At 36.9% G+C, this 18,692-nt stretch overlaps 1 protein-coding gene across 7 annotated transcripts in view; it reads right to left on the bottom strand.

Moving 5' to 3' along the window:
* The window catches only part of PPP1R9A (protein phosphatase 1 regulatory subunit 9A), a 339,158-nt gene that overhangs the window by 58,367 nt on the left and 262,099 nt on the right, over positions 1-18,692 (bottom strand). For all 7 annotated transcript variants that reach the window (XM_055589752.1, XM_055589751.1, XM_055589754.1 and 4 more), the window contains 4 exons: positions 18,177-18,332; positions 4,325-4,378; positions 1,516-1,745; positions 6-102 (listed from right to left, as the gene is read on the bottom strand). In XM_055589752.1, coding sequence (XP_055445727.1) covers positions 6-102; positions 1,516-1,745; positions 4,325-4,378; positions 18,177-18,332 — 537 coding nt within the window. The remainder of the gene's footprint in view (positions 1-5; positions 103-1,515; positions 1,746-4,324; positions 4,379-18,176; positions 18,333-18,692) is intronic.

Below are 18,692 nucleotides of genomic sequence, written 5' to 3'. Positions count from 1 at the left end.
CTCACCCGCACTTGCAAGCCTTGAACTTCCACAAGATGAGCTTTCTCCAAATCTTCTATTTTCTTTCTTTCTGCTTCCTGTCTTTTGATGAAATCAAGTTCTCTTAAGGAGAAAATAATAGATCTCAGTGCATCAAATACTCAATAAATGAGGAAATATAAAAATTCTTATCTGAAGCAATGAGCCACACAGTGAAATAAGTAACTAGACAGCTATTTAAATAAATAAAACTCACTCACAGAGAAAAGGTATCTAGTAATGAAAGCAAATAAAATGTTTTAAAGATATACAAAGTAAATAAAAATGCTTTGATTCTGCTTACTGAGATTTTCATTTGTAGCTCCTGATTCTGGAGCACCTGTTCATATTTGGATAGAAGCTACTGAACTAATAATGACCCACCTTGGTAATTTAGTGGAGATAATTACATGTTCAGTAGAAATAATTCCACATTTATAAAGTCATTTACCTAGTAAACTGATGGAATGGATGGTAGAGTTTTTAAAAGATAATTATTATAAGACTGCTTCTTAGAAATGACAATAGGCTGAATGGGCCAGAAACACAGAGGGGAAGCTGTCATTACACATCTGAGGATATCATGAGGACAAGGAGAAATATCAAATGTGGTAGAATTTATTATAAAATTATTACATGAAATAAGAGTTAGGAATACTTTTAATAAGAATTAAAATAGAGATGTATTGAATTCACAGTTGTAAGAACAACTGCTTCCTTTTTAAGATACTTTTATAGCAATACCTTTTAAACATTAAAACCATTGTTTCCATGATAGGAAATAACAGATACCATGAATCTTACATATATGCTTGGCTTTTTTTACTAGAGTTACTTTCTAAGTAACTGATGAAAAAATATGGTAAGAATCTTCCTGGTCTCCCTGAGATTACACCAAGATCCAACAGATGGAAGCAAAGCAGCATTAGCTTGAAAATACGTGTTGAAATTTAAAAGCCAAGTGTGGTGATGGTCTCTCACTGTAGTGAACCAAGGACCTTGTGATTCTCTCACAAGGAAAGGAAAGTAACAGGGCAAGGGGTCTTGTCAGTCAGTATTCCCACTATCTGTAGTGGGAAAATTCTTTAGTTAACTGATTCTAAGAACAGAAACAGAAGGCCCCAGTTGCTGCTTTGTACGCACCATATCCAACAGTCATTTTGCATGACTTCAACTTGGCTTCTTGCTTCTAAATTACATACGTTTCAAAAGGACAGAGGTTCAAATGCTTCAACAGTTACAATAAATGATTAACCAACAGCAAAAACAAGAACAAAACAGGAGGTTGCCAAAAAATTACAGAAGAAACAAAATATAATCGCACGTGAAACACTGATGTAAGAGATTTCTAAAACGTACTGTCTATTTATTAAGTATGCTCCTTAAAGGGATGACTCTGAGGTCATCTTTTGTTTTCCACTAGATACTACAAAACTACTGGATATAAGACTTCTTTAGATGCACACAAAAATCGTTACATCATTAGAAGCTGCTTACTTTTGTTGAAAATCCTTGATCAGTTTCTTTGCCTTGTTGTACTTCTTTTCCAAGGCCTGATACTGGCTTTGAGTCTCTTTGAGGTGCTCGTTCACTGTGTGGCATAATGTTTGGGCCTCAATCCAGTAGCTCTCCAACTTCATCATTCTTTCTTTATTCTCTTCTATATTCTGTTGAAGTTGAGTTTTTTCTAGTTCCCACCTCACTTTCTCATTTTCTGCAGCTTGCAGCTGGACAAAGCAAATGTCAAACCAAGGATATTTCTGGGTACTTTTATAGCAAACATCTCTCATATTTTTATAGCATATTTTAGAATAAATTCCATTATTACATATACTCAATCATGAAACACATTGAAATGAGAAGAGCAAGTATGATTTTCATTATTATAGAAATTATAAAATGGAAGCCTTGAAAAGTGAAATGGTTGTCCAAGGTCACACATCTGATAAATGATAAAACATGGATCTGTTTCCAACTCCCAGGATCTTTCCAGCATACCATGCAGTGTATGAAATTCTCCAAGCAGTAAAAAATGTTTTAGAATTTGACTGATTCTATCCAATGAACTTCAACAAGCTTTCTTTTAGAGTTGTTTTTAAAACATATAATTATATGTAAAATGTTAACTAAAAAAGGAGTGGGGAGACAGCAAGCTGGGAAGGAGAGGGACAGAGCACAGTATGGCCAATGATTAAGAGGCAGACTCTGGAGTCATATAGTTTAGATTTGAATTCCAGCTCTGCCAACACTGGCCTTTAAACCTCGGACAAGTAACTGAAGTCTTCTAAGACTAAATTGTTATATGTAAAAGAGAACTGTGATATATCACATCAGCATGCTTGGAAAAGCTCCTTGGGGATAATAATCTGATAAAAGTTATTTTTACTTTGTCTTAATCCCTTTTGACCATATCATCACATACTTTATTTCAATTGACTCATGAAAACAGTCTGTAGCTCATTATTTTGCTGACATTGTTCTGAGTTTCTAGAGCCTGATAAATGCCAATTTGCATAAAAGTATAAATGACAGTGGAAGTAAAAATATAAATTATTCCTGAACTAATTTAAGTCTCTCTGATGGAAAAGAAAGGCAGCTTCCTCTGGTTTCTGCTTTCCAGAAAGTTTAGGAACAGATAAGACCCTGGTCCAAATCCCTCATTTCTACAGAAATTCAAGACTGATCTCTCAGGTAAGGGATCAAAGGTCATTTATCGACACTAAGCATCTAACCTCTACGCTAGTGCTGCATCCATTTCACATGCCTCTGTTATGGTTTGAAAGGATGCAGAGTCATTATACGCTATTAATATCGATTTTCAAAATCTACAACATTCCAAAATTGCACAGCATTTGGCAAATGGAAATATACATATGTTTTTATATGTATTTTAAACCACATTGGCAAAACAGATTGCAAAGTATAGTAGTCAAAACCATTTCAAAATTAGGAACTCTATTATTAACATGGATATAAAGAATAACAGTAAAGCAAGTTAATCTGTGGATATTAGCATAGGTAATAGAATGTTGGCACAGCCAATATAATTTTGAAAAAAAAAATACTCATTTATAGATTTTTCTAAATTAAATACCTAACACATAAGCCTTGTTAAAGCACTTGCAATCAGAGGGCAATCTTTTTCCCCCCACTGTAACCAACAATTAAAAATCTTCTATTCTTCCATTCTATGCCAAGAAACAATAGAAATTTAAAACAGGACTGGGTTTTTACCTGCACCTTTTATTAAGCAGTGTTTTGTGTTCAAGTTGCTTATTTACCAATCTCTACTAATTTAAAAATTATTATTCACAGAGCTTGGCTGAAACCATGAATGATGTATAGACATGTTTTGACTAAAGAACTACGGAGTTATTAGCTGAAAATACCATTTACCTAAAATAGCCTTGCTAATTTATCTCCATTTAAAACACATGGAAAAAACAAAACACGTGTATATAATGTGAACAGGGAAAGGGACTATTAGTGGTGTGGGAGGAATTATGTCTCAATTATTAGAAGGCCATAAAAAAAAAAACGTTAACTGTGTTTTTAAAGTAATTCAAAAGATATTTTAAAATCTTTGAGACTACATATTTGATAAAACTAGACACAGTTCAAGAAACTGAAACTTACCTTATAATTTACCAATTAAAAATGCCCTTTTGAACTTTTCATTATTTCATATATAAACTAAAAATACATACTCCTTTTATCAAGACCTGTTTTTTCCCACAAATTTAAATGACATGAACTAAACTTGTCTAAAGATTTCTGGTGGCATCTGGAACCTAAAATAAATTATTCATATATTAATTAAATTTCACAATAGTTCATTACTAGGAATTTGAATTTTTCTTTATGAAACCTAATTCATGTGCTATGTTAATAAAAATACATTACTTCTGGTAAGGTAAAAATAAATAAAATGATTACATTTATTTAAAATAAAATAAAAGAGAAAGAGATACAGTATAACAGCTTGTGCTTAAGGATTAGTGGTCAAAATGTAGTTTGAATGCTTGAACTATTATAAACATTTACTTCTTGAGCAAGTGCAGAGGGAATTGGCCACATAGGTGCAAATATGCAAATATGCAATTTTAAAATACCGCGCTATCTCCGCTGCGGGGTGCTGACCCCCTAAGGCTGTGCACTGTTAGGTTTTCCACTAACAGTGGGAACGGATCTCTCATTTGTGTTCTTCTAAATGTACACAAACAAAGCATTTAGTGCTTGGGTTGAATATATTCATAGCATCTGGAGTTTAGAAAGTACAATTCAAACACTATGTATTGGTGCTTACCTTGGTCTTCAATTTTTGAATCTCTGCTTCTGTAACTGCATGTTTGATTTGCAACTGAAAATGGAAAAGAAAGGAAAAAAATCTGAACTAAGCGTATCTATATTTTTCTACATTTTAAAAGCCTTAGCAGCTGGCAGAATACCTTATTATATAGCTGAAGGGCTAGAAAAGTGCTACGGTGCAGCAGGTTGTAAATTAAAATGTCTAGTGTGTAAAATGACTCTCTAGGTGCGAACTAATTAAACACAGGGTTTATGGTCCACGCTCCCTAACATCAGATTAGGTTATGAATTTAATTGCTCAGGGACCAAAGAGAAGGAAACACATTTTCCTGCCCTCCTTGCAGCTCTTCCTTTGTGATTTGAGTGTCAAGGAATTATTTCCTTGCGGTCTTGAGGACGAACAGCTTCAGCAGGCAGACGGGCAGTGGGAAGCTTCGATTCCAAATCTGGAAGGAAGGCGGCGCTCTGGTTCCGCGAGTCGCGCGCATTTTAGCTTAGCAGCTCTTTTACAGCTCGGGCTGCGGCTGCAAAGCTCAAGAGGACGATGCAGGTCGGCGACAAGATATGTAATTTCCTTTTTACATTGCAGGTAAAAGTACAGATCTAGATGTCTGTCCTTTAAGTCATTTACTCAGACTGAGGGCCTGGACCCTCCAAAGCTTCAAGTTGCGGTTGATTCTCTCTAGAGCCACCATTTAGATTTGTTTTGCTTCTCCCTTCCCCCCACTTTGCTTTCTTTGTAAAGGAAGAAAAATGAAGGAAACAATCACTCTTTAAGGAATAAATAAAAAAAAAATTATGGAAAACAATTTCTAGGTTGGAAATCACTTTTCTAAAATGCTTGGAGTCAGATGTTTTTGGAATTCAGAGTTCTTCCAATTTCAGAAACTTAGTAAGATGCATTTTCCAAAAATTGCTGACTGCCCACAGCAGGGTCTGTGGACGCTCTCTATAATCAAATAAATACATGAATATCTTTGCCACCAAACATGTGAATATTGTGACTAAGTGAGGTACATAAAGACTGTAAATAGTAGCTTATCAATTTTGGTCAGATTTACTACCGTCTGCTACAAAATTATTTTAAAATAATCTTTTCAGAGCATTTTGAATTTAGGATTGTACAGAGGGACTGTAATCTTCCCATATTACTGTAATCAAATAAGTCTAAGGTTTTCTTATCAGAAAGATAGCTATGAAAAGACAGAAATGTGAACCTTTGGAGATCACACCACCTCATAAACCTCAGCCCTCTCTCTGGTTTGTAATCTTAATTTTCTTGGTTTTTGCCTGACCACTAGGGGCATATGGGAAGGATGAAGAGGGAAAGATGTTAGAATCCAGGGTTAGATGCTGATGAATAAGAGCCCAGAAACGGAGAGTCCCAAGTTCCTTATAAAATGCCCCCTCCATGATGCTCTCAGGTCTCATTCGAGGTGCTCCTGTGGGGTGACCCTGAAACTTCTACGTCTGATTCTGCCCTGCTCACTCATTTTACTCTCCTGCTTTCGGGCGCGGTCGCTCTTGCAGTCTTGCCTATGCGGCTGTGGCTCCTTTCACCCTCTCCGTTCCCAGGGGCTTCTGCACTCCACAGTCTCGAGGGGGAAGTACTCTTAGTCAGCCAAGACTAAGAAAGGATGATTTAAAGGACTAAAATACGATTACTCCAACTCTGCTTCTTAGTTAAAAGTCCTAAATGCTGTAAAATGTTGCACCTGAAATAAAACCAACTCCTCTAGTTCTAGTTGAAGAGTAGCAAGAAATCAAGAGCAGATTTTATGATGAATGCCGCAACTATCAAGAAGTGCCATATTTCATTTTCTCAGCGGTTAACTCCCTGTAAGGCAACCAATTATATTGCAATACAATGTGTTAGGACTTTGGATTTTCTTTGTTCAAATTACCATGTTCTGTAGCAAGCTACAGCTCTGGGCCCCAGTTTCCAATATGCAAAATGAGAGGACTGGATGGAAGAACACCACAGCCTCTGCAAGTACTACAGGTGTGACGTTTTATGAAATGAAGACCCTGGAGATGACTGTCATGGTTGCAGAGTGGAGAAACTCTTATCCCACGCCAGCATTTTCATTCCTAGGAATGCATACGCTGGATTAATCAAGTGACGTGTGGGACAAACCAAGGGGAAACTGTGAAGCAGCCAGGCTGATTTTCAGTTATCCTACCCCTCCCATCTAACTGAAACAGATGACAAAAGAGAACTGAACTCATAAAGCAGTGAGGCGAGAACACTGATAAAAGCTGAGTGTTTGTTACTCGGTACAGCCCAGTCCTTTAGCTATAGGAAAGCAAAACGAGGTCTGTAAATTCAGACGTTATTCAGAAGATGGACAAACGTTTTAGTGCAAGGCTTCCCTAATACTAATACAGCCTAAGATGATAGATATGTAATTATTATGTAATTATTTTAATCCTGCATGCACCTTAACACAATGTCTAGAAATCCACCACTATTAGAAGGAAAAGCATTAAAAATAAACTAACTGAACTTTTTCATTTTATATAGGAAGAAACTGTGTTTCAGTAGCTTAAGCTGCAGAGCTAATAAGTATCAAAGCCAGGTTTTATAAATTCCAGTCCATAGTCCTTTCCGCTAGCCCCAAATTTCTTACATTTGTAGCATCCTTTCCCTTTTTTTATCTCCTCCTTCCTCACTGCGAATGGATCTGTGAGGGAGGTAGGACAGGCACTGTTAACCTCACTGTTCAGACAGGCAAAGAGGCTCAGAGAAGTTACATAGGCTCTTCAAGTTCCCAGCAGAAGCAGGTGGTGGAGAGGAAATTATCCCAGGTCTGACCGCACCTACTCTGTTCCTCCTTTCCTCTGTACCTCATCGGAACCAGCTTTGGACACACTTTTCATCTGATCATCATGGAAATGCTGAGGCATGTGTGATCACTGTCACCTCTCAGGGAAGAAGATAAGATTCCACCTGGAAACCATGAGTCACTTCTGGGGTCTGAGTATTCTCATACTACATACAACATGGTGTTCAATCATTTGCTTTTAGTCACTGAACTTAGAAATTTCTCAAGCATTATTCAACCTGCACTTACTGAATGAGACTATGTGCCAGACACTGTGCTATAGTCACTGAGGATACATGAGCGCTACACAGAATCTACCTTTGAAACACTTACTTCGAGGAGATTAATAAATACCACCTCCTGAAAGAAGTTTCCAGATGCATGAGAAAAACTCAGGAACTTCGGATGACCTGCGGCTTTGGCCTATGTGTCATATCTCCAAACTTGGACCCTTGCCTCCCAGGCAAAGTGGGCACAGTGGGGGGCTGGGATACCTCCATTTCATAAGGAAGAGGAAACTGCTTTTCAAAGAGGTACAGTGACTTGAAAAAAGAAGCACAGTGCACACCAAATTGAATTTTCTTATTCTAAAGCAGTTCTCCTTCCACGTTTAATAGCCTTTCCAAAGTACAAGTATAAGGGTTTGCAGACAACAGCTGGCTGCAGGGAGCAGGGTCTACATAACTGCTTAATAGACACAGAACCTGAAATACCTTTTGGAGCTTTTGGGCTTCAGAGAATATAGGTTTGGAGAGACGACTTGGGCAGAGAGGATAGAGAAAAATAAAAAGTTAAGGACTGCAGATCAATGTCTATAAGGCCAATGTCTTTCATCTTTTCTATCCTCTTGAACATGAATGCCATCGATATCCACCCCAGGATTACAGTACAAATAAACACATGCCCTCTTACAAAGAACAGCAGCTCTCATGTAACATTCTGCAGGTATACCTGCTGTGTTTATTTTCTGTTTATTTCTTTCAAAAAGATGAATACAGAACACGTACTCATATCTCTGAATCAATATATCCAAATATAACTGCACAGGAAACAGAAACATTTTTATGCATAAACATTATAAGACTGAACTTCTGCATTCTTTACTTATCTTGTACAGGCACGTAAATCATTTTTTCTCTAGAAAGGAAATATGTTATCTTTGCAGGAAATATTTTAAGAGCTCTCTAGTACTGGAGCTTTTACACTCTCTGTTCTTATTTTGGTGGAGGTGGTGTGTGTGTTCAGTCCGACTCTCTGTGACCCCATGAACTTTGTGACCCCCCCCACCCCCGCCCAGGCTCCTCTGTCCACGGGATTCTTAGGCAAGAATACTGCAGTGGGTTGCCATTTTCTACTCCAGGGGATCCTCCCGACTTATGTCTCCCAACCCGTGTCTCCCAAGTCTCCTGCATTAGCAGGCCGATTCTTTACAACTAAGCCACCTAGGAAGCTTGTTCTTACAAGGGCAAAATAATAACTAATATTTGCATACAACTTTATGCAGTGGTTTCAGCACTGAAATCAGAATTTTTACAATTATATCTGTGATCATGTGATTGCAGTCCATCTTACCCATGACAACATAAGTTCTAGAAAAGAAGAAATCAGGGCTGCTCTTACCTGTATTTGGTGCCATTAAAGTTAAGCTATGCTATATTTCTTTACAATTTCTGCTCAAAGGTTTATAAATGGTACCTATCTTTACATTAACCAAAGTGTTCTTCTCAGGGAATAGACTATGCAAAACTAGTTGAAATCGGCTGATTGAATGCTGTCATAACCTAATTTGAATGGCAACACAGATTGCAGTGTGTGCAGCATAGAGTGACCTAGTCCCCCAAGTCACTCTCTAAGTGACTCATAAACTGGTTATTCATGGGGATGGTGCTGGATGGAGGTGACAGCCTGTAACTACAGTTCCCTTTAAAATAAATATCTGTTTATTGTTAAGTACATAACAATTTTTTACCTTCTTGACATATTAATGGACAGTTCCATAAAGGTAACTTTATTATCTAATGCATTAATTACTTTTTCTAAATTACTTTTCATAGATTTTCTATGACTTAAGTAGGCAAAATAACAAATTTTTTAGACTCCATTTTTTTCCTCCAGATAAATGCAGAACTGTTTTTCCTGGGAGCTAGTACTTACGACTCTCAAGAAGGAATGGTGTTGGGAAGTGCTGCCAGTCCACCGACCAGGCACCTGGCCAGCAGTTTCTGATTCAGCCTCTTCCTACTTTCCACTACATTTCCAGGGAAATCATATTAGAAAAGAAAAACTCACAACCAAACTGATCCTGAAACTAAAAACAACTGTTACTAGAATGTGAGTCATGAAGCTGAATTAAGAAAAATCTATCCAAGCTTCACTATCTTCACTCCAAAGACAGGGAGGTGCCTTGTGCCTCTCTCACTAACAGCGTGAGACACCAAGTTTATCAATGAGGAAGAAGGCAAACTCTACTGTCTCTCCTGGAGCGTCTTCACACCAGGCTCTCTCACTCTCCGCCTCCTGTGTTCATTCAGAAAGCAATTGCTACATGAGGAGAAGAATTCAGGAAGGTGGCTGACAGTGGCACGTCGCATACTTACAGCTCCAGACGCCAACGTGCAGCAATATGGACAGGGACAGTCCCAGTAAGTGCTTTGAGAGCAGGGAATAGCTTTTCTTTCTTTAACTTACAGAGCTGCATGGCGAGATCTGGACATCGCACGTTAGTACAGAGAACTGCTTTAGATGAGAGGCTGCCAGAAAGCAGCAACCAGGCTGGGAACTAGGCACATAGACATGTCCTCCTGATGGAGGTCCAGCAACGGGATTTGTGGTTTCAAAAAGTGAAATATTCCTGATTAACACTGGATACAAAAGTGGTTTGTGCCTCATTCAAGACAAAGAGATGAGAAAAAGGCAAAACTAAGCCTATTACTAAATTCTTCAGATCAGGGAAAATAAAGTATCAACTTGAAAATTCAAATAAGTAAACCTGTGAAAATAATGTATCCCATAAATAAAAAGATATTTTAAGGTAACTCTATGGAATACCAGGATGAAGAGAAAGTAAAGAGGCATGAAAAATGAATGGAGAACACGGAAACTAAAATGTATTAAAAGAATTAAGTTGTTTTAGAAGCGCTAAAAAAGCATACATAAACTTGAAGTCAAAGCATACTTAATGCTACAGAGAGTTGAAACACTGATATGAGAGGACACGTCTGAGGACAATCTCAGGCGTGGGAAAAAACAGAGAAGAAAAGAAAGGTAAAAATATAATACTAGAGACAGTGTTTCTAAGGAAACAGAAACTGAAAAAAATTCAAAAACTGAAGAAAATATTCACAGACCAATATGAAAACATAAACACAAACACAGAACAGGAAAACAGATTAGGAAAAAAGAAAGGAGATCTACTTTAAGAAATTGTGATAAAAAATTTAAAGTACAAAGTTAAAGTAATACAAGTATCCAAATGGCTGTTGTCATTAGATTTTTCTTTTACAGTACGCAGTGCTAGTTCAAAAAAATTAGCTTGTGCAACAACACTTTTAGGGGAAAAGGTGGTGAATTAAAATGTTAAAACCAGCTAATCATTACTCTTGTGTCAATATTAGAGGGGAGGAGAGGTGGATGAATGCATGTGAAGGCTATTATTTTGTTAAATGGTAAAGACATAGCTGCTGGTCTGCCTTTCATGTTGCTGGGTGAAAATATCCTAAGACGGAGTCAAAGCTACTTGAGAGTAACTGTTAGAGAAGAAGAGAATAAACGTGTAACTGTTAAGCAGCAGATGAAAAAGTGATATATCTAACAGCAAGCAGGTAAAAAGATAAAAACAAAACAAAAAGAAGCATGGAAATTATGAAATAAGGTGGTAGATGTAAGTTCTAATATTAAAATAATTAAATATAAATGGGGTAAACTGACCAATTAACTGACAGAGACTCCTAGAGTAGTATAACAGTAAGATTTAGGAATATGTTGACTAAAGGAAACACAGTTGTGAAAAGTATACAGAATGGTTGAAAATAAAGAGATGGAAGAAATAGATACTCTGCAGCAAATATGAACCTAAAGAAAGGCAGTGCTGAATTTTTACAAACAAAAGAGAATTTGTAGTAAAATGTGTCATTAGAAAACAAGAGAGATGTTACAATGAATTGAAAAGTTGTAATAATCCTGAACATATATGTTCAGTTCAGTTTAGTTCAGTCGCTCAGTCGCGTCCGACTCCTTGCGACCCCATGAATTGCAGCATGCCAGGCCTCCCTGTCCATCGCCATCTCCCGGAGTTCACTCAAACTCATGTCCTTTGAGTCAGTGATGGCATCCAGCCATCTCATCCTCTCATCCTCTGTTGTCCCCTTCTCCTCCTGCCCCCAATCCCTCCCAGAATCAGAGTCTTTTCCAATGAGTCAACTCTTCGCATGAGGTGGACAAAGTACTGGAATTTCAGCTTTAGCATCAGTCCTTCCAAAGAAATCCCAGGGCTGATCTCCTTTAGAATGGACTGGTTGGATCTCCTTGCAGTCCAAGGGACTCTCAAGACTCTTCTCCAACACCACAGTTCAAAAGCATCAATTCTTCGGCACTCAGCTTTCTTTACAGTCCAACTCTCACATCCATACATAACTACTGGAAAAACCATAGCCTTGACTAGACGGACCTTTGTTGGCAAAGTAATGTCTCTGCTTTTCAATATTCTATCTAGGTTGGTCATAACTTTCCTTCGAAGGAGTAAGCGTCTTTTAATTTCATGGCTGCAGTCACCATCTGCAGTGATTTTGGAGCCCCCCAAAATAAAGTCTGACACTGCTTCCACTGTTTCCCCATCTATTTGCCATGAAGTGATGGGATCAGATGCCATGATCTTCGTTTTCTGAATGTTGAGCTTTAAGCCAACTTTTTCACTCTCTTCTTTCACTTTCATCAAGAGGCTTTTTAGTTCCTCTTCACTTTCTGCCATAAGGGTGGTGTCATCTGCATATCTGAGGTTATTGATATTTCTCCCAGCAATCTTGATTCCAGCTTGTGCTTCCTCCAGCCCAGCATTTCTCATGATGTACTCTGCATATAAGTTAAATAAGCAGGGTGACAATATACAGCCTTGATGTACTCCTTTTCCTATTTGGAACCAGTCTGTTGTTCCATGTCCAGTTCTAACTGTTGCTTCCTGACCTGCATATAGGTTTCTCAAGAGGCAGGTCAGGTGGTCTGGTATTCCCATCTCTTTCAGAATTTTCCACAGTTTATTGTGATCCACACAGGCAAAGGCTTTGGCATAGTCAATAAAGCAGTAATAGATGTTTTTCTGGAACTCTCTTGCTTTTTCCATGATCCAGTGGATGCTGGCAATTTGATCTCTGGTTCCTCTGCCTTTTCTAAAACCAGCTTGAACATCTGGAAGTTCACGGTTCACGTATTGCTAAAGCCTGGCTTGGAGAATTTTGAGCATTACTTTACTAGCATGTGAGATGAGTGCAATTGTGCAGTAGTTTGAGCATTCTTTGGTATTGCCTTTAAATATATAAAACTGCAACTGCTATAATTATAGGAAGAAAGAAACTGTAGCTGATGATTTTAACTTATACTTTTCACAATTGGTATATCAAACCACAAAATCTAAGCCATGCTACAGAGAAGACATTTGTGTGTTTGTATTATTAATCTTATCTATATAAATTTAATGCTTAAATAAATTTCATATCAACGTACAGGATATGTGTGATGTTTACATACATAAGGAATATTTAAATACAATTATTTATGAATTAAGCTACAAAAGAAGTCTTGAAAATTCAAAATAGCTACTATACAGAATATGTTTTCTGAATAGTGTCATAAAATTAGAACTCAATAACAAAAGGATAGCAAAATAAAGTAGATAGGTGTGGAAAGTAAAATATACCAGTAAATAATTCTTGTGTTAAAGAGAAAAGTTGCATATAGCTAAACCAATATTCAGGAAAAAAATTATAGCTTTAAATATACTTATCAAAATATAAGGGTTATCAGAAAAATAAATGTATTGAATGCAACTGATATATACCAAAAAATAAAACAGGAGGAAATATAAAGATATTGGTGAGAAAAAATAAAGATATTGGTAGGAAAAAATAAATATTTTTAAATTTAAAAATAAAAAATGGAAATGTAAAGCTAACTTGACAGATAAATTCTAGAAAAAAAAACTAAGAAAAAATTGAGCATGTTCAAAGCAAAAAAAGAATAAAAAAGGTAACTAGTTATAGCTACTCGGAGAAGGCAATGGCACCCCACTCCAGCACTCTTGCCTGGAAAATCCCATGGACGGAGAAGCCTGGTGGGCTGCAGTCCATGGGGTCGTGAAGAGTTGGACACGACTGAGCGACTTCCCTTTCACTTTTCACTTTCCTGCATTGGAGAAGGAAATGGCAATCCACTCCAGTGTTCTTGCCTGGAGAATCCCAGGGACGGGGGAGCCTGGTGGGCTGCCGTCTGTGGGGTCGCACAGAGTCGGACACGACTGAAGCGACTTAGCAGCAGCAGCAGTTATAGCTACTAAAGATTTCACTATTTTAAAGCCATATTATAAAAACATAAGTTAATAGATATGAATACCTAGAGGAAATATATGAATTTCTTGAGAAATACAAAATACCAAAGTTGGTCCAAGAAAAACTTGAAAAGAGTAATAGCTATTATGTATTCTAAAAATCTTCCTCCACAAATGCACATATGGTTTTATAGCTGAGTAATAGCAAACTTTCAGGAAACACAAATTTTGATCTTATGAAAGTCATTAAGTCTCTTTTATAAAAGTCATTTCTGAAAATAGAAAAATAAAGAAGACTTCTTTACTTATATTGGAGCTAATATAACCTTTGTGGCAGCTTTTGATTAATGCACTCTGGTTAAGACTTTCCATTACTTATAGGTGGCACTTACATAATAGAGGGGACTATAAAATTTGAGGGAGGATCAGAAAGAGACTTTAATTAAACAGATATGTTCCATGAACTTGGATTAAAAGAGTCAATGTGATAAAAATGCCAGTTTTTTGCAAGTTAATTTACTAGCTTAATGAAATTACAATAAAAAATGCAAAGAAGTTTCTTCAAGGGAGTTAAAATGATTCAAATGTTTTCTTGAATAACTTGAAAAGTAAAGGAATTTTTGAAGAGAAGAGTTAGGTGGATCTGATTTATTTCATTAATGTTTTATATATATTCTAACATTACTGCACCAAAGATTAATGAGAAAATGAAACAGAATATGAAGGTCAAAGGCAGTCCAGAGTATAAAGACAAATACTGCAGATAATAATGCTGGCCTTCCAACCAGAAGGAAACGGTTAAATGAACATTTAATAAATGTGCTAGCCCCCTCGTCAACTATTTGGGAAATTAAATAGCTGTCTTGTATTATACAACAAATTCTAGTATATGTTTGATACCATTCATTTGCCAAATATTTAACCACTAAGTATATCCCAAGAACTATGGATAAAATATTCAATAGAAAATAGAGGAGGTTCGAGTTCAGTTGCAAAATATATAATAGGCTAAAAATAGGAATGATTGCGAGAATGTTAGTATAATGCGCTTTGCCCAAACAGTATAACGTATACTTTTGGTTGAAATAATATAATTAAGAGAACTCTTTGTAATATGAGGTTTTTTTTTACAGACTCCAACACAAAATGACTCTCCACCTCCACCCCAGATTCTGTGCATAATTTTGGGCATGTTATGTTAATCACATAAAGAAGTTTAAAACTGTGGCAGTGGCCGTGTACAGGACACAAATCCTGTTACAGACAGCCAGGCAGCTGACACTCTGTGCTAAACCCCTGAACAAATGAATATATTCATATGTTAAATATAAAACAAAAGAGAATAAAAGGATGTTAAGTGAAATGACACAGTATTTGCCTGTTTTAGAGGTGGTGACAAACGTTCAATTCTTAAAAGCCAAAATTAAAAATGCAGATTTGGTTACTCAGGCTAAAACTAAATCAGCCATGTTACAAAGAATGGTTCCAGATCGCAGAGCAGCCTACACCAATGTTAGCAATCATTTTCTGTAACAGTGCAAATAGCACTTTAGGATTTAGAGGTTATATGGTTTCCGTGCAATTAGTTAGCTTTACTGCTGTAGAATGAAAACAGCCACAAACAAATAGACAATAATAAATAACAACATATAAATGAATGTCTACGGCTGTGTTTGAGTAAAATTTTACTTATTAAAAAAAGCAGTGGATCAGATTTGGCCAATGGGCCATAGTTTACTGACCCCCAGTCTAGATCATGTAGCTATCTGCACTATGGAGTCCATTTCAAACAATATTTATGCAGTATTGAGTACCTGGGTCAATTCAGAAAATGGAGGCTATAACCTTTATTTACTATTTCTGCTTTTTAAGCTCTTTAACTTCCATTAAAAAAAACAAAAACATGTATTCTAATTCCAGCTCAATTATCTTCCAAAGAGCAGGGATCATACTCACCTGGCAACATGTAAGTTACACAAGAGACTCTTCCCAAGGAGCACAACCTTGTTCTCATTGCCTCAAAGTAAGATTGAGAGCTACAATATTCAAGGAAGACTGTTTAAAGAACAGACAGTTCATCTGCTCTCCAGATAGTATGTAATTTTAGGCCACATCAGAGCTGAGCAGAAACAGATTATACCACTTCCACTTGGCCACTTCTCTGCATTGTTCTTTGAAGATATCAGTTAATCTAGAAAGTCTTTATAAGAAATGGTCCTAAGACAGGAATTGCTATTCTACTGTAAGAGAATTCTGATCATTAGATAATAGTGTACTTCATTGTCACCAAGACGTTTAAGTCTGATTTAGAACTAGGAATAGTCATATATTGTCTGGAAAACCCATGTATTCTGCTTGAATGACTCTGTGAACTATATAAATTGACATGGTTCAATCTGACTAATAATAACATGTGAAAGAGAAATGGGCATTCTAAACACATTCATTGGGAGACATAACAAATTTCTCTACTACCAAGAAAAAACCATGCTGGTGGCAAATTGGTACTAAGTACAAGTCCCCCAAATACTCATATTCTGTAATCTAATAATTCCACTGTAAGAAATTATCCTAAGGAAAATGTAATCTTTGTTACAATATTATTTTTAATAATTTTAAAAGAACTGGAAACAGACGAACTGTTCTAAAACAAGGGGTGATGTAAATCATATAAGATCCATAAGATAAACAGTAAATAAGCATCATTTTTGGAAAAATATTTGATGACATGGGAAGATCCTAAAAATACAGTTTTTAGTATCAAGAGCAGGAGTTTAACATAGTATATATCCTATAATATCAAATACCACAATATTGGTATCATGAATGATTTTGGTGGCATTTATACAAATCTGTACTTTCTAAAACCCTATAATGAACATAAGTTGTTTTATTTAATAAAAACTTATATTTGAAAAGAACATTCACTTTGATACTGGCCTCACAAATTTGTCATGAGGAATTAAAAAGGTAAGTCAATATACTAGATGTCTTAGGTATAACATGAGAACATATAAATTTCTCTGTTGGGCTTCCCTGGTGGTCCAGTGGTTGAGAATCTGCCTTGCAATGCACAGGAGGCCTGTTCCATCCCTGGTCCCAGAAGATCTCACATGCTGTGGAGCAACTAAGCCCAAGAGCAGCAACTACTGAGCCCAGGCGCCCTAAAGCCCTGCTCTGTAACAAGAGAAGCCATTGCACTGAGAAGCTCACGCATCCTCATCAGAGAGTAGCCCCCCCTCGCCACAACTAGAGAAAGCCTGCGTGCAGCAACGAAGACCCAGCACAGCCATAAACAAACAAATACATAAATTTTTAAGTCCCTGTTTCTAACACATCAAAATTAAATATTAGAAATCTGCAATTATCAACCTTGTTTTTCTTGAAAAGGAAAATATGCTTTCCAAGTGGGGTCAAGTCCCTAAGAGACTTGTAACCACAGAACAGTGGTTTTCAAGCCTCAGTGCTTCAGAGTTATTTATTGCAGGGAGGTTGTAAATAACGACATATTTGTTTTCAACAATGGAGGAAGTTCCACAAAACAACAGAGAGGGAAATGCCTGGGGACACATCCATCACTGTTTCTGTTTTACATGTTGAGGTTCTGAGAAGTTAATCTGGAAGAAGAGTTTTGTGGTTATCTACATTCCCTTCACTCCCTCGGGATCCTGGCCCATTTCTGACAGCTCCTGCCTCAGGACTGAATTGCCCAGGCTATCCTACCTGGATTAGACTGATCGGCGGCATCAACCAGAGGAGAGGAGGGTCTTGGTATATTATCACCCTCACTCCAAAGTTGTCGTTTTTAGCAGTGGCTGCATCTTACAAAGCTGCAGATGGTGAATGGCCTGCCTTCAAACAAAGGTTATCTCTTCCCCTCTTCACCTATTAAGTCAACAGATGGTGTCAGCTTCTGCTGCTGCTGGTCCCTGTGTGCTGTAAGATCACTTGGTAGTTCTGTTAACTCATTCAACCATATTCTACGATAAAATCAAAAGTTTAAAAAAAAGTGTTTTTTTTTCCTTGAACTTTTTCAAGAAATTGAACTTTCTTCAATTAAGCCATTTGGGAATACCATCTAATCCCTGCTGGAATCGTGTCTAGTTTAGGGGGAAAAAAAAATCCTTTTTAGCAATCACTGCCTTTGAAGAAACCAGCTCCCGAAACTTTCATAAAGCTTTAAACATACAACCTGAACTTATCACAAAAAAATGCAAATTAAAGCTGTAGCTTGAAATTATGAACAGACAAGTTAGAAACTGTCACCATGACAAATAATGATTGTATTAATTTAATGCATTTAAATTAATGACTGTATAATGAGATCTACTTAACTTTTGCCTTGAAATTCAGTGAGATTCTGGACAATCTGTAATTGAAAGGCATTCTTTTGAAAACCGATTATTCTTAATATATTTTTCTAACAAAAGTATATACTTAATAATGAAATGGACAGGTAGAGAAAAATATTTTGCAGATTGGCAACTTACCTCTTTGAACTTGTGACTGAGCTTGCTTGTATCCAGGTCTGAGGGGGAAAACACGTCCTCGTTCTCAGGCAGCTCGAAGACTTCGATGGCCATGTCGCCTCCAGGAAGAACAGGCCCTACGTCGTCCTCGTCTTCATCTGTGGCATATTCTCCTGTCTAAAAGGAAGGGAACTTCAGAAACCCAGCTGTTATTACTCAGGTGGAGGTGGGCTATTTTTAAAATATTTTATAAAAGAGAAATAAAATATGTCACACCAAGTGGTAAAAGTGTAAGTAGGCTTTTGAGTCAAGCATGCCTCATGCAGCTAGGGTTACAAATGTTAGTTCAAAGATCCAAAGTGACAGGTCTGTGACGTATATAAGTGCATTTCTAAAAGTCTAACGGCATCAGCAGTATCTTTAGTGAAGCAACAAACTATTTTAAATCTAAGTATTTGATGGGGTTTTACTAAAGAAAATTACATTGCTAAGAGAAATAAGTAATTCCTTTAAATTCCTGCCACCTGTAATGCATTA

This window comes from Bubalus kerabau, chromosome 8 (assembly GCF_029407905.1).
Source record: "Bubalus kerabau isolate K-KA32 ecotype Philippines breed swamp buffalo chromosome 8, PCC_UOA_SB_1v2, whole genome shotgun sequence".
Lineage (NCBI taxonomy): Eukaryota > Metazoa > Chordata > Mammalia > Artiodactyla > Bovidae > Bubalus > Bubalus kerabau.
The sequence above is the reverse complement of the archived record's forward strand: the minus strand, read 5'-3'. Positions and strand labels throughout refer to the sequence as shown.